The following is a 14,922-nucleotide window of genomic DNA, read 5'->3' as shown; positions in this document are numbered from 1 at the left end:
AGGATTCATGCCCCAGGTGATGCCAACCCTGGCACCATGGTGAGGTTTGGCTGGTGCCCGCTGGCTATGCCCCCTTCCCACCTCCAGGCTCCTGGTACTCTGGCTCTGTTTATAAAGTCCTTTTATTAAATTAATATAAAAATCTCTGTATTTACATGGGGTGGGGAGGGGTGCACAGCGGAGAGGTGGTAAGGACCCCCCTTCCCAGCCATGAGATGCTGAGGAGGGAGGTGGTGCCCACCCATGTCCCCGTGGGCACCCCCACCTGATGCCCCTCTGCCCCTTGTGCCACCCTGAGCAGGGACACTGTGGTGCCCATGGGGGTGCTGGCTATGCTGGGGGGCACGGGGGGCTGGCGGAGGCAGAGGTAGCGAAGTGGGAAGCCCCAAGAGCTGGCAGGGAGGTGGGGGGCACCTAGCTAGCCCCTGGCACAGGGAGGGGCAGCAGCAATGGATTGAGGGTGCCCACCCCATGCCGAGCCTGGCACAAGTGGGCACAGGGTGGGCATACCCCTGCAGGTTCTGGGGGTCCCTGTGGCACCTGGGGACACACAGGGGGACCCTGTCTCACTGGCCTTTGGGGGTGTCATCATCATCGCCCACAGGTCCGGCCTCGCGGGGCATGGTGTGGTGCTGGTGGCGGTCCCAGAGCTGGTGCAGGGCGGTGGTGTCAGGCTCGCTGGCGCTGGTGGTGCTGTCACGGAAGCTGGCGAGTGGTGGGCGTACCTTCACCCCCTTGGCTGTCAGCGAGCCTTCAATGGCCTTGCGCAGCTGTGGGCACCCCAAACCCATGGGCAGGTGGCTCTGGGTGCCCCCACCCTTGGGCCCCTCCAGCCCCACTGCACCCCGCTCACCTCCTTGAGGGACACCATGCCCACCAGGCGCCCAATGCTGGTGACATATGCATGGTCCAGGCCCAGCAGCGAGAAGATGGTGTGGGTCTGCAGGAAGAGGGGGCTGAGTTGAGGGCCTGGGGGGTCTGGGTGGGGGTCAAGGGGGGTGCGGGTGCACCTTGTGCAGCGAGGTGTGCTCCACCAGCTGGAAGGGTGCGGGGTCAATCTTGGCGCTGCTGAAGTCCACTGGCTGGTCCAGCTGCTGCTCCTCCCACTCCAGGATCTGTGGGGGGAATACCATGGGGCAGGGTGAGGGGCACAGCCCCTGGGGGTGTGTAAAGGACTCCCTGCACCCAGTGTTACAGGGACATTGGGGGTACGCATCCCTACCCCCTGCCCACGCAGGCCTTGGCACCCCATTGGGGTCTGCTGGGTGCTTGTGGGCAGGAGAGTCCTGCCCACCTGGGTGCACCCCCTCACCTCTGCCGGGGTCATCCTGTCACCCAGCTCCATCTCCTCCTGCAGAAGAGGCAAGCATGAGCAGCCTGGCAGGGCAGCAGGCAGCCTGCCTGCACGCTGGTTACAGGCAGGGAGCCAGCAGGGCGCAGGCAGCAGGGAGCAGGGCACTGCAGGCAGCACGTGCAGGCAGCTGGCAGGTCAGGTTGAGAGGATGCAGGTCACACCCCAATTGGCCAAGGTGGGACGAGCCAAGCTTGTGATTGGTGGAGAGAACACAGGCTGTGCCATGATTGGCTGAGCAAAGTGGGGCAAATCCCATGGCCATGACTGGCTGAGAGGCTCCGGGTAAGGCATGATTCGCCAGGAAGGTTTGGGATTGGCAAGTCACACACTGATTGGCTGAGCAGGATCAGGACAGTCCGAGATTGGCTACATAGACACAGGCCAAACTTGACTGGCCAAACAGAATCTTGCCAGCACCCTGATTGGTTCATATAATCCATACTGGGCTCTGATTGGCTGAGAGGAGCTGTGCCCAGCCTGCAATTGGCCGCAGCTTACCATGATGGAAACACGGACGCGTTTGGCTTTGCGATAGGCTGTGCCCTGGGCCTGGCACCGCGGGGAGAGACAGCGGCGTTAGGGCATGGCCAGGGGCAGCGACCGCAGGGGCAGGGACGGCGGGGATGGGCAGGGATGGGACACAGATGGGCAGGGATGGGCAGGGACGGGAAGGGATGGGCAGGGATGGGCAGGGAAGGGAAGGGACACAGATGGGCAAGGATGGGCAGGGACGGGACACAGATGGGCAGGGAAGGGAAGGGATGGGACACAGATGGGCAGGGATGGGCAGGGAAGGGAAGAGACACAGATGGGCAAGGATGGGCAGGGACGGGACGGGTTGAGCAGGAATGGAAAGGGATGGGATGAGAATGGGCAGGGGTGGGCAGGATGGGGCAGGGATGAGAAAGGATGGAAAGTGGTGGGATGGATGGGCTGGAAGGGGCAGGGACGGGCAGGAGCGGGAAGGGGTGTGAAGGGATGGAAAGGGATGGGAGTGATGGGAAAGGACGGCAACAGGTAGAAAGGGCCAGGCAGGACCAGGCAGGGCTGGGTGCTCACCTCGGTGGGCTCTGTGGTGGGGTTGGCACAAAAGAGGCTCTTGAGGGCGATGCCGGTGTGCTCGGTGGTGCCAGCTGTGGGCAGGGAGCGGGTGTCAGCGGGGAGGTGCAGGGGGGGCTGGGGGAGCCGGGTGCAGACTCACCCGGGGGGCTCTCAGCCGGGCTACTGGGCACCCGCTTCAGCGCTGGCTTCAGGGGCTTGCGGAGGGCAGTGTGGGCAGGGGCGCCTGAGGAGGCCTCCGTGCTGATCTGTGGGGGGACGGGGTGGTGGAGGGATGGTGGCGGGAGGCACCTTGGCCCGACATCCCCCGCAGCGGCCACCCCCCTCACCTGGAAGCGGATGCTGGCATCAGAGAGCCGGTGCCCATCCTCGGCCAGCATCTTCTGCCGCAGGGCCTGGAGCCGGCGCTGGGGGCTGAGCTGGTGGCTGAGCAGGGCTCCCACTTGCGCCCGCTCGATGGAGCCCAGAAGGATCATGGACTCTGGCAGCGGCAGTGAGGGGCCATGTTGGCTCCCGATGTCCCCTTTGCCACCCTCACCCCTCCCATCCTGGCACGCTGCATGGCTGGGGTGGGTGCCAGCAGAGCCCCCTGCCCTTATCTCACCAGCTGACTCCACCAGCGGCAGGCTCTTCATCTTGGTGCTGTGCAAGACGTGCTGCAGGTCGCGGTACTTGCAGTTGAGGGTGACGTAGCGGATGTCTCGCACCATGATGTCCTCCACCCGCACGTTGTATTTCCTGCCCAGGGAGGGTGAACAGTGGCTTCAGAGTGATGCCACCCCCTCCCCTTGTGCCTGGTGAGGGGCTTGGGGACAGGGCAGGGGGACACACTGACTCGTGGTGGCCCCAGCCCAGCTCAGGGAGGTAGGGCAGCTTCTTGATGCGGATGATGCTGTCGTAGAGGGAGGGCTGGAGGCTCTGGGCCACAGCATTGGCCAGGATGACGGCGATCATGACAGGCAGGATGTGCGAGATCTGCCCTGTCAGCTCGAAGACGATGACGGCCGTGGACACCGTGTGGGTGACGGCACCTGACAGTGCAGCTGCCCCTGTGCCCATCCCCGGGAGACACAGGGGTGGCTGTCAGGTGCTGCCTGCCAGGCTGGCTCCCCACCCTAGGTCCCCACCCCTAGGACATCCACCACACCCAGAGCCCTTGGGACCTCCCAGGGACATCCCCAGTGGTGGTGTCACCCCCAGTACCTGGGGATACCACCTCAGCCCTGGGGAACCCACTGGCTCCTTTGGAGCATCTCCAAGTGATGCCCACCACAGTGTCCCTGTGCCAGCCCGGTGCTTACCCACCACAGCGTAGCCCCCTGGCACGATGCGGTAGGTGTTGCTGTCGGTGTGGATGCCGTCAGGGAACCAGGCTGCCATGCTCTCCCCCACCAAGCGCCCAAAGGCTGCCCCTGCCCACAGAGAGGGGCTGGGAGAGGGTGTAGGGGCTCTCCCGGCACCCACCCCAGCCTCATGCCCTCTCCTCTGCCCTGGTGCTGCTGGGGAAGGGGAGACCTGGGGACACCCATGGGTGCCCCAGCATGGGCTGGCAGGCAGCTCCCTGCTTCCGCCATGCCTGTGCAGGGTACAGGCTCTCACCAATAACGAAGACAGGCATGAAGGCTCCGCAGGGCACTGGGATGGTGGTGGCCAGGGCTGACATCCAGAACTGCAAGGAGGTTGCAGAGACCTGTTAGTTGACCCCCACCTCCAGCCCAGCCCTGCCTCCTGCCCCAGCCGTGCCCCACAGCCAGCTGGTGTGGAGGAGCACATGGGCACAGCACCGTGCCGTGGGGCAATCCCGCTCCTCCCAGAGGGCACCCTGCCAGCACCTCCCTGGTGGCATCTGGGGGCACCTGGCCAGCACCTCCCTGGTGGCACGTGGCCATACCTCCCTGGGGGCACCTGAGGGCACCCTGCCAGCACCTCCTTGGTGGTACCTGATGGCACCCCGCCAGCACCTCCTGCTGGCACCTTGGCGGCTCCAGCCAGGAGTTCTTTGATGGCATATCAGCAGCACCCAGCCAACACCTTGGTAGCCTCTGAGAACAGCCACCCAGTGCCTCCTGGTGCCGCCCTGCTGGCAAGCATCTAGCACCTCCCTGGTGGGCATCCAGGACCCCCTCCCCAGAGCCTCCTGGTGGCATCCTGGGGATGGCAGGGGCAGGAGGCACGCACCTTCATGAGGATGAAGACAACAAGGGTGACGAAGACATTGGAGCGGGGGTGGCGCCAGGCCTCCAGGATGCCCAAGTATTCGAACTCATCACTGAGCCCCTGCTTGGCCCACGTCTGGTTGTCGAAGAGTGTCACCAGGGTGTCCTTCTGGGTGAGCTGGTGATGGGCAGGGGTCAGCTGGGGTTGGTGATGATCCCGGGGTGGGGACTGGTATGCCACCCCATGGTGGGTACCTGGCCAGCCATGAACTGTCCGAAGCCAGGCGGGAAGGTCAGCGTGGAGATGAGCAGTGTCACCAGGGCAGGGAAGAGCAGGCGCCTGACAGGGTGGCATGGGGTGGGGGGTGAGGTCGGTGCAGCCCCGGCTCCACCGCCCTGGTGCCAGGGACCGCCAGGCACCTACTTCTTCATGAGAAAGCGGTTGATGGTCTTCTGCCGGCGCATGAACTGCACGATCTTGCGGTTGAGGTAGACAAAAAGCGCGCCCCCGAAGCCGCTGGCGATCCTGGGCAGAGGAAAGGGATGAGCATCCACATGTCCCACTGCCACCACCGCCATGGCCATCACCAGTGCCACCATCCCTGGGGCCATGGGATGGGCACAGGGGAGGCCACACTCACCCAATGACAGCAAAGGCGGGCAGCTCCTGCAGGTCAAAGGGGAAGTCAAGGCGGAAGCGGGTTTTGAACAGCGCCGTGATTGTCTCTGAGGGATGGCAGGAGTCAGCGGGGCTGGGTGGGGTGGACCCTGTGCCCCCCACCCCACTGGAGGTACCTTCATCCTTGTTCCAGACAGCAAGGACACGGAAGATGAAGGCACTGAAGGTGGCGGCGAAGAAGCCACGCCAGTAGTTGCGGACAGCGAAGAAGGTGGAGGTGACCTCGATGCTGAAGAGGACCCCTGGCACCAGGGAGAAGTGCACGAGGGAGGCGGCGAAACCCAGGCGGAACCCTGGTGCCTGGCATGCTTCCCCCCCCCCCCCCGAGCCTACGCTCGTGCACAGCCCGCAGGGGCCCGGCCGGCCCCATGGGCATGCTATGGGGCAGTTCAAGGGCTTCCCTGGCAAAGCACGTGGCCCATCCCCAGCTGGCCACAGTGGGCACAGCGGAGCAGCAGTCAGCGCGAGCGAGAGGGTAGCGCAGGGACACAAGCAGTGACATGGCAGGTGGCACTGGGGTGGGGTGGGGCACACACGGATGGACAGAGAGACAGCTGGGGCAGTGCAGCAGGCAAAGGGCAAGGAGAGAGTCAGACACATCACCAACCTACGGGCAGAGCTCAGCAGGGCTGGAGTGGGGAGCTCCCTGGAGCGCGGGGCGGCAGGGGAGAGGACGAGAGCAGATGTTACACCTCCGGGAGGATGGTGCCTGCTCCTCCCTTCCTCCTCCCTGCTGAGCAGCACTGCCCTCTCCCTTGCCAGCTGTCCTGGGGGGTCCTGCTTGCCTCACCGGGCAGACCCCGGTGCCGGGGTGGGAGGTGTGTGGGGGTGCAGGGGGCCCGGGGTGACCCTACCTCCGATGGGGGCGGCGAAGCAGCAGCCAACACCAACGGCGCAGGCAGATGCCAGCATTTCGATGTTCCTCGCCTCATTCTGCAGGGAAGCCGGGGGTGAGTGGGCACTGCCCAACCTGCTGGGGGGCACAGGTGGAGCCCCCCCAGGGCCAGCCTGCACTGCTTACCTCATAGATGCCTCCAAAGAGGGATAGGAAGCGGCTGAGCAGGGCTGCACACATGCTGGCAATGTGGACAAAGGGACCCTGCAGGGACAGCGCAAGGGCTGAGGACAGTGCCCCGCCACCATGGCCCCCTGCCCACCCCGCCCCAGGCACTGCCCTCACCTCCTTGCCCAGGGGCATGCCGCTGCCCAGGGCACACGTCAGCCCGATCACCTTGGCCACAAAGGTCTTGAGGGTGAGGTACTCCTTCAGCACAACACCCCGCAGGATGGTCTTCATCTCGGGGATCCCTGAGCCTGGCACCGCAGGGACAGCCCTGACCCACAGCCATGGAGGGGGGACACTGGGGAGCCCCTGCTCCATAGTTCTGGGGGAGATCCTTGATGCTCTGCCACACCCCGCTGCCATAGGGAGACCCCAGAGATACCTCTCCCCACAGTACAGTTGGCAGGAACAGCCCCATGGCTGTGCAGGGACAGCTCAGCCCATAGCCCTGAGGGAACCCCAATCCCACAGCCCCCAGAAAACCCTCTGAAGACCAGCTCTTAGCCCTAGGAAGACTCCCAAGACCTCTAGCCCCATAGCCAAGGAGGACATCCACCCCTTAACTCACAGAAGACCCTCTGCAGACCAGTCGATAGCCCTTGGAACACCCCCAGCCCCATATCTCAGGAGGACATCCACCCCATAGCCCCCAGGAGACCCTCTGAAAACCAGCTCTTAGCCCTTGGAAGACCTCCAGGATCCCCAACCCTCATAGCTCAGGAGAACACCCAGGCAGCTCCCAACCCACAGCCCCAGGGAGGGCACACCCTGTTAGGGTGCAGGCAACCCTCTGGGTGCCCTACCCACGGCCTGGGGGGCAAGGATCTGGGTGAAGCCAGCAGAGAAGGTGATGAGCACGGTGGGGTAGGTGACCCAGGCCAGGTACTGCAGCAGCATGTTGGTGTCCAGGCCCCCATACATCCACTTCTGGGCTGTGGGCACAGCCAGCCAGGTGGGTCACGGGTGGCAAGGGGCATGGTATGGTCCAGTGGCACAGCCACCTCATGCCCCACCATGATTCCAGAAGCCCACAGATGCCCACTCACCTTGGAGGCAAGTGGCGATGGCGAAGTCCATGGCCCAGCTGACCAGTGCCATGACTAGCCCCAAGAGGATGAGGAAGACCCAGTCCTCGCCCACCTTGGAGATGAAGAACCGCTGGCACTGCAAGGCGCAGACTGTGGGCACAAGGACAGGCTCAGGGCCAGGTGCCCCAGGGATGGGCACACAGGGACACAATGCTTACAACCAGCTGCACCAACCCAGCACTACCAGCACCCTCCGGTGCAGAAGCACCACCGTGCCCAGCCGTCACAGCCCTGCCGCAACCACCAGCGGGCAGGAATGACAGGCTGCATAGCTGCACACAGCGCTGCTGGGCATGCGCCTCCCACAAGCACAGCCCCCCTGGCACAGCCCCAGGCAGAGGGGCTGGGGGCCCCTGGTCCCCGCGGCATGCCCGGCTATTTTGGGCCATTGTGTCCCTGCTGCCCGTCGGGCAGGTGGCATTGTCCTCGGCGCCGGTGTCCCATGACAGCCAGAGAAACTCTACCCGCCACCACCGTGGCACGGTGGGCAGCTGTGCCCCGACCATGTGCTGCCATGGGGCTGTGCCCACTGACGCTCCCCCCATGTCCCTGTCCCCAGCGGCCCTTACCGCGGCAAGGGGCACAGCGGCCCTGGGTGTACTCCAGCAGCTCTGAGGGGCGGCGGGGCCGGGGCGTGTCCCCCTCCCCATGCCCCTGTTGTAGCCGCAGCCGGGCTGCTTCATCCTTGGCGAAGGTGCCCAAGTCCTGCGTGTAGCGCCCATACATCTGTGGGAGGAGAAGTGAGCAGGGGTGTCACTGGGGTGCTGACACCCCCGGTCCTATGCCCAAGTGGGGAAACGGAGGCAGAGGAGCAGTGAAAAGGCTGGCATGGCCTCCTAGCACCAGGGCACACCAGGCGAGGGGACAGGCAGCCGTGGCACCCCCAAGGGAAGGAGCTGCCGTGCCTCTGGGGGTCCCTGGCTGCCCGCCGGGGGACGGGAGGGGGCCGGGCAGATAAGGTGTGTGGGGATCATGGCGACCGTTTCGCCCACACCCCCAGAGCAGGCAGCCAGCACCGCTGGTACCAGTCTCTGGCCCTGCCCAGGTGCCCCAGGCACCGGGCTGGGCTGGCAGAGGGTAGGGAAGGGCCTCCAGTGATGGGAGCGCAGCCAGCCCGGCCAGGAGACTCTCTGAGGGCTGGTATTGAGGTTGTGCTGGCACTCTGCGGGAGCCTCCCCTCAGCATCACTAAAAGCAGGGCTGGGATGCCCCCCTGGGAGGCTGCCTCAGCAGGCCACACGTGACACGAGCTGGCCAGTCTCAGCTGACAGCAGCGAGGCAGGAGGGCAGTGGGGGGCAGGGTGTACCCCCAGTCCCATGGGAGAGCACTGGGCACAGAGCGGTCCCTGGGCTGTGAGGAGGGGGTTTTAGGGAGCAGGAGGTGTGAGTAGCTCCGTGCCCACGTAGGGGGCACCCCCTCCTCCTCGGCTGCCTCCTGCCTCACCGTGGCATGGCACGTGGCCTGGCCCTTGTGGCAGGGGGGTGGCCCTGGCAGTGCCCGCCGTGCCAGCCAGGAGCTCTTTGTGCCCGTCCTCCCCGCCGAGCTGGGGGCATTGGTCCCGCGCTGGAGGGCACTGCCAAGGACTCGGTTGCTTGGTTTCCACCTCACTCCCCCCAGCACGACCTGAATGCCAAGCGCCAGAGGTTGGCCCGGCACAAAGGGAGACTTCAGGGCTGCGGGGGCCCTGCCAGGCTCCCACGTCGGGGCGACGTGAGCCCCATGCCGATGGTGTGCCCACCCGCCGTGCTGTGCCAGTGCAGCGCGTGGCTGCCCAGCCAGGGCGCCTGCCTCTGCAGCATGGCCGGGGCTGGCGCCCGGCGCGGGGGCAGTGACACGGGTGGGCACTGTGCTTGGCACGTGGGCATTTACACCCATTGGTCCCATTTACACCCCTTGGCCTGCTGGCATGTGCCAGCTCTCCGTGGGGACAGCATGAAGGTACGTTTCTCACGGGGCATTACTTCTGCCCAGGTCCCTTTGGCAGGGAGCAGAAAGCAGCCAGAGCGGCGCCGGGTGGATTCTCTGCTGTCTAATACCTGGGTTGTGCTCAGCAGCGGGAAGGAGAGTGGGGAGGCAAGCAGGGAGGGAGAGGGCACGTTAATTTCCATGCTGCCCCCCTCCTGGCAGCGATTTCACCCCAAACTCCTGCTCAGCACAGGCTCAGCAGTTCCTCTCCCTATGGAAATGTGCTGGGGGGAAGGCATGAGGCGGGTGGGGATGCCGGCACAGCCACCTCGGGGGGCTGGATCCAGCATTGGCTGCCAGGAGGACCCCAGCCCCGCACGGGGTCCTGCATTCAAAGGCTCCCTTCGGGCAAAGCTTGTTTCCTCTGGAACACGAAACAGGCCGGCACCCTGAGGAGTGCTGTCACCCTGCCAAGCGCCTGCCTCCCCCAGCCCCGCTGCTGCCCCATGGCTGGCCCCGGCCAGGACTGGGGCACCCCCAGGCTGAGTGTCCCTCAGACTGGCTCCATGCCCACCCCCTGGAGCCGTGCCAGGGGCTGCCATGCTGCACTCCGTGTGATGGGGCACCAGGGGGATGCCCAGCCCCAGGGTCTCCAGCCTGGTTAGGCGGGGGCGGGGGGGATCCCCCTCTGCCCCCTGTTTGCAGCCAACCCCACCGGCAACAACAGGGATACAAGCAAAGGGGCTGTGCCACCCCATGCCACCTGTCACCCTGTGCCACCCCGCCACTCTGTGCCACCCCTCTGCCCTGTGCCACAGCCCTGCAGGCAGGGCATGGAACCCCGGGGCTGCCCTGTGCTGGGCAGGCACAGCTGCTGTGCCCGCAACCCTGGGACGGCCGTGGGGCTGTGATGAAGGCCAGCGGTGGGCTCTCTCCTTCCTCCTCCTCCTCCTCCCGCTCTGGTTATTTTTCCACAAAAGCCTTTTGAAACACAAACAGCCCCGGGACTCCGGCCTCCGCCACGAAGCAGCTGAACAATCACAGTGCCGGGCAGGCAGGGAGCGGGCACGGGGGGGCCTGGCGGGGGGCACCCAGGGACATGGGCAGGGGCCAAGGCCGCTGTGTCAGTCCTGGGCTCCTGTGCTGCAGGCACTGGCTATGCCGCAGCCCTGGGCAGTGCCAGCCCGCGGTGCCTGCTGCACCCAGGCGATGCTGTGCCTGGGGCAGGCGCTGGCATCTGATGCTGCCGTGTCCCCGTGCCACCCTGTCCCATAGCACAGAGCTTGCCTGGCAGCGGTACCCACCTCCACATGGCTGATGCCAGCCAACTTTTCCCCCAAAACTGTGATCTGGGGGGCAGATATTTAAAGGCAGGGGGGTGTGGGGTCCCCTGGGCTGGCAGTGGGCAGGCGTAGGCCGGGGGTGTTTGTCACGCTGCCTGTCTTAGCCAGGCTCTAATCACCCTGAGCCTCCACAGTGAACAAGGGCAGTTTGTCAAGCTTAATCCCCTGCCCTGGGGGCCCTTTGGTCCCCACCATGGCAGCCTGGCATGCAGGGGGCACCGGGGCTGCCATGCACACCAGCACCCTTGGCAGAACTGGGGGTTCTTATGGGCACCCACCCAGCATAGGGTCCCCAGGGAGGCAACACCGTGGCCAAGGAAGCCCTTTAGGGCTGGTGCTGTGCCAGCCCCCAGTAGCACCACAGTCATGGCACGCCACAGCTGGTGAAATCTGGGGTGGCGGAGGGGTAAGGATGTGGGGTGGGGATGGGGCTCATTGGGCACAGCTGGGCACAGCCCTGCAGTCTGGCTGTGAAGCCCCGGCAGTCGACATGGGCAGCAAAAGCTGTCCCCAGCACTGTCCCCAGGGCAGTCTGGCTTGGACCAGCCCGTGCCAGGCTCCAGCTGGATTCTGACCCTCCTGGCAGGTGCTGGCACGAACTCATGTTGGCTCAGATGCGCTGGGGAGGGCTGGGCACCCCTGCTGCCCGGCATGTACCCAGGCAGCTCCCAAAAGCTTGGCGTGAGGCTGTGGGACAGGAGCCTGCACCCAGCCTCACCCACTGAGCCCCAGGCAGTTTCACCAGCCTCTCACGGGGAGGCACCCTGGGGATGGGCACCCTGGGGCACCCAGGGCAGGGGTGCTACCCCGCCCGGGGCAAAGGAGGACAAAGTCTGCCTGCCGGCGCCGTGCAAGGCTGCCCAGCGTGCCTCTCGCCTCCCACGCTGCCCGCAGGCTCCTCTGTCCCGCCATGCCTGGCTGGGCTGACCTCTGTGCCCACCCACTGCGGACACAGCACCCGGGAGGCAGTCTGGTGCTGGGGTGGGTGGGGAAGGTGCCCCACGGCGCACATCGGACAGTGCTGTGCACCCCTGCTCGTGCCCCCGCCGCTCCCCAGCTCAGCTCTGCTAGCGGGGCACCGCGGGGTGGGTAAGATTGTGGAGATGCTGGCGGCACAGCCAGGGCTCCCATGGCTGGTCGGGGCCCACAGCCACCCAACAGTGATTGGGAAGGGGCAGCTTGGGGTGGGCACTGAGGGATACCCCCCCAGACAAGGACTTTGGGTGCTTGGGAAGACAATGCAGAGGGTGCCCGGCGCAGCAGTGCCTCGACACTACCCCGTGCCCACACGCCAGGTGGGTAAGCCTCAGCAGGGCCGGCCCCACTCACAGCAACTGACTCAGGCTCCCGGCAGACTCGGGCAGAAGCACGGGTACCGCTTCCCTGCCCACCTCCCCGGCCCTGCCTGTCTGAATGCCTTTGCCAGGGCAAAGTACCCATTTGCTGAGCCACCCCGGTCACCATCCCAAGGGGAGGCCAGGAAGAAGCACCTTTGCCTGGGTGTCCAAGGACCACGGGCACTGGAAGGCCGCAGGCACAGTGGGGAGGGAGGACACCCCCGGGACAGCCAGGCACCTGGGTGCCAGCAGGGAGGCCTCGGAGGGGAAGGAGTCGCAAACATGGGGCTAAGGCTGAAGGTGGGGGAGATACACTATCTTGGGGGCAGAGGGCTGAGGACGTGCAAACAGGGGGGTGAAGGGTGCCCGGGCAGTGCCCCTGGGAGTCCCGCATCTCCCCCTCAGTGATGGGGGGAGGGGGAATGAGGTGCATGCAGAAGTTCTGCCCTGGGGTGGGGGCTCAGGCTCCTCCACCGCCGGGGGGGCTGTGGGGTGGCACCCCGTCCCCATGTCCTACCCAACCACAGCCGGGAGACGGCACCCCAAACCGGGTACCGCCGCCCTAAACAGGGCAGCACCCCCAAACCGCCCACCTCCCCTAGGCTGCCGCCGCGCCCCGTGCCCCCGGAGCCCCCGGAGCCCCCCGGCGCCCGGTACCGGCCGCACTCACCAGGGTCTGCTCATACTGCAGCGCCCGCTGCGCCTCGCTCTCGGAGGCCATGGTGCCGCCGCTCCTGGCCCTGCCGGTGCCGGTGCCGGTGCCCGCGGCGGCGGCTCCTCCCGGGCCGTGCGGGGCGGGCCGGGGCACTGCCCGGGGGAGGGACCGGCCGCGCTCCGCCTCCGCCGGCAGCGCCCGGCACCGGCAGCCAGCGCCGAGCACCGAGCGCCGGGCAGGGGCTGGGGGTGTCCGGCCGGGGGCTCTGCCCTGCGGCGGCGGCCCCTCCACCCGTGGTCCTTGCCCACAGGTTTCCCGGCTGAGGAGGGCACTCGCGGGCAGCCGGCGGGGGCGGGTGGGAGGTAAAGGCTGGCGTGGGGTGACGGCGGGTACGGCTGCCCCGGGACGCGTTGGTCCCTCTTCCCCCGGGCACGAGGGGCTGGCACTGCCACTGGACCCCGGTTCCACCCGGTTCCCCTCGGTTCCCCTCGGTGGGATGTGGGCAGCGGGGCTGGGGCAGGGAAGACCACGCAGGGGGTACTGTGGACAGCCAGCCCCCGGGCTCATGGCCATGGCCAGGTCTGGGGGGCAGAGTGCCTGAGGTCTTGGCATTGAAGGCACAGGGGGACCCGTGGTTGCCTACGGGTGACAAGGCACCTCGCTGCTGTTGGGGTCACCAGGGGTACCCTGAAGTTGGCAGGGAGCGCATCCTTACCGTGGTGCTGCTCAGTGTCCCAGCACTGCCAGCCACAGGGGTGGAAGGTGGGCTCCGGTCTTCACTGCTGAGCCTGCTGGGCAGCGGTGGCTCGGCCCGCTCCGGATGGGCACACGGGCAGAGCTTGGCACTGGCAATCCTCGAGCAAGGCGCTCCAGCATGGCAGGCTGGCTGCTGGGACCTCCGTCTGACCACTGCCACGGCCTCAGGGGCAGCCGACAGGGCTGAGCTCACCCTCCTTTCCACGGCACTGCATGGCACCTTCGTGGCAAGAACTGGTGCAGGGAAAGACGGAGCTGTCGCACTGCTGGGCTGGTGCTGCGGGACCGGGAACGGGCTAGTTCTCACCGCCTAGGTGCCACCCTCCAGTTTGACGTTGGCAACCCCAAGGGTTGGTGATGGTGGCCGGGCTGGGGGCTGGGATATGCCCTGCGCCAGCCTGGGAGGGTTCATCACCGGACATGAACTGGTTTGCGGCAGGGAGGTGATAAAATGGGCTGCCTGCTCATTGTGTGCCCGGGCACAGAGTTCGTTCCTCGCTCGTCAGCTCCTGGCACTGTCCCGTGGCAGCCGGGACACTCATCCGGAGGTGCAGTCCCATGCCAGGACGCACCCTCTGCCTGCTGCCACCAGTGTGCTTGGCTGCAGGCCACCACCACACTGCAAGGCCACCACAGGTTCTGCCATCCTGCTGGCACAGGCACCTGCATGTCCATGGGCATGCACAGGGCAGAACACCTGGCTCAGCATGCAGGGCACATGCTAGTCCAGTATTCCCCATCACCGTCCTCCTATTGCCCTACTACCATCCCGGTCTAGCCCACTGTCAGCTCTGGTGCAATGCCAGTATAGGCTAATACAGTCCCACTATGGCATTGTTATTGTGCCAGTATGCCTCAGTGCTGTCCCAGTAAAGCCCAGTGTTACTTTCCCTACATGTGTTCCAGTATAGCTCTGGTGCTGTCCCAGCCATCCCAGTGTATCCCAGCACAGTGATGTCCTCAGAGGTGCTCTGGTCCTCCACACAGGGGACAAAAGGGCAGGTGGCAGCACTTGGGTTCCCATGGGCTCCATCAGGCCTTAGTCCAGTGCAGCTGTACTGGGGTGACTGGGGGAGCATTGCCCCAGAACATGCACCATGGTCTGCCCTGGCACCAGTATGGGTAGCTGTGTGGCACACCCAGGCACTGGATTGCTGTGGGTGCTGCAGGCAGGCACCTCCTTGCGGATCTTTGTGCTCCCATGGAGGTGCAGGGCACAGAGCCCTGCTGCCCCTGTGCCAGTGGGCACCGCTGCCAGGCGCTGTGTCTGCAGCCCCCACCATGAGCTCAGGCAGGGCTGGCTTCACAGCCCTGGCTGTGGGCACTGGACCCTGCTCTGGTCCTGTCTGGTGCCACTCTGCGAGCACCACCCCACCAGCCAGTGGCACTGGCTTGCAGACCCTGTGCACCCCAAATACCCACCCCCCACATATGCACCCACAAACCCAGCAAGGCCAGGGCCCACAGATTCCACTGGTGCCAAGTGTGGGATGCAGGGGCACAGCCCCGTGCCTGCTGCTGCTAGGA

At 65.9% G+C, this 14,922-nt stretch overlaps 1 protein-coding gene across 13 annotated transcripts; it reads right to left on the bottom strand.

Annotated features, from left to right (window-relative positions):
- Positions 1-5: 5 nt before the first annotated feature.
- On the bottom strand, positions 6-14,848 carry CLCN2 (chloride voltage-gated channel 2). Of its 13 annotated transcripts, XM_080409118.1 has the most exons (22): positions 12,655-14,848; positions 7,969-8,125; positions 7,358-7,489; positions 7,115-7,243; positions 6,429-6,562; positions 6,270-6,347; positions 6,103-6,181; positions 5,211-5,490; positions 4,994-5,095; positions 4,825-4,909; positions 4,592-4,747; positions 4,013-4,082; positions 3,715-3,825; positions 3,249-3,462; positions 3,018-3,151; positions 2,743-2,894; positions 2,556-2,661; positions 2,414-2,487; positions 1,313-1,351; positions 1,011-1,115; positions 854-940; positions 11-770 (listed from the first exon to the last, which is right to left on the bottom strand). In XM_080409118.1, the coding sequence occupies exons 1-22, from the start codon at positions 13,249-13,251 to the stop codon at positions 567-569; spliced, it is 3,225 nt and encodes a 1,074-aa protein (XP_080265244.1). In that variant the 5' UTR covers positions 13,252-14,848; the 3' UTR covers positions 11-566. The 13 variants fall into 13 exon arrangements, with proteins under 13 accessions (XP_080265251.1, XP_080265240.1, XP_080265247.1 ...); XM_080409126.1 differs by having other exon boundaries at positions 10-770; positions 6,270-6,562; XM_080409117.1 differs by having other exon boundaries at positions 10-770; positions 2,556-2,894.
- Positions 14,849-14,922: the final 74 nt, after the last annotated feature.

The sequence above is a fragment of the Falco punctatus genome (assembly GCF_963210335.1).
Source record: "Falco punctatus genome assembly, chromosome: 13".
Classification (NCBI taxonomy): Eukaryota; Metazoa; Chordata; class Aves; order Falconiformes; family Falconidae; genus Falco; species Falco punctatus.
Note: the sequence above shows the minus strand (reverse complement) of the source record. Positions and strands in the feature narration are given on the sequence as shown.

What these genes read in the sequence shown, in the direction of transcription:
- CLCN2 (XM_080409114.1), bottom strand. Translation starts at nt 13,251, where the DNA reads ATGCCAAGACCTCAGGCACTCTGCCCCCCAGACCTGGCCATGGCCATG. An exon ending in TCTTTGGAGGCATCTATGAG is followed by an intron (nt 6,182 to 6,269) that starts GTAAGCAGTGCA and finishes GCTTCCCTGCAG; the next exon opens with AATGAGGCGAGGAACATCGA. An exon ending in GACAGTTCATGGCTGGCCAG is followed by an intron (nt 4,748 to 4,824) that starts GTACCCACCATG and finishes GCCCATCACCAG; the next exon opens with CTCACCCAGAAGGACACCCT.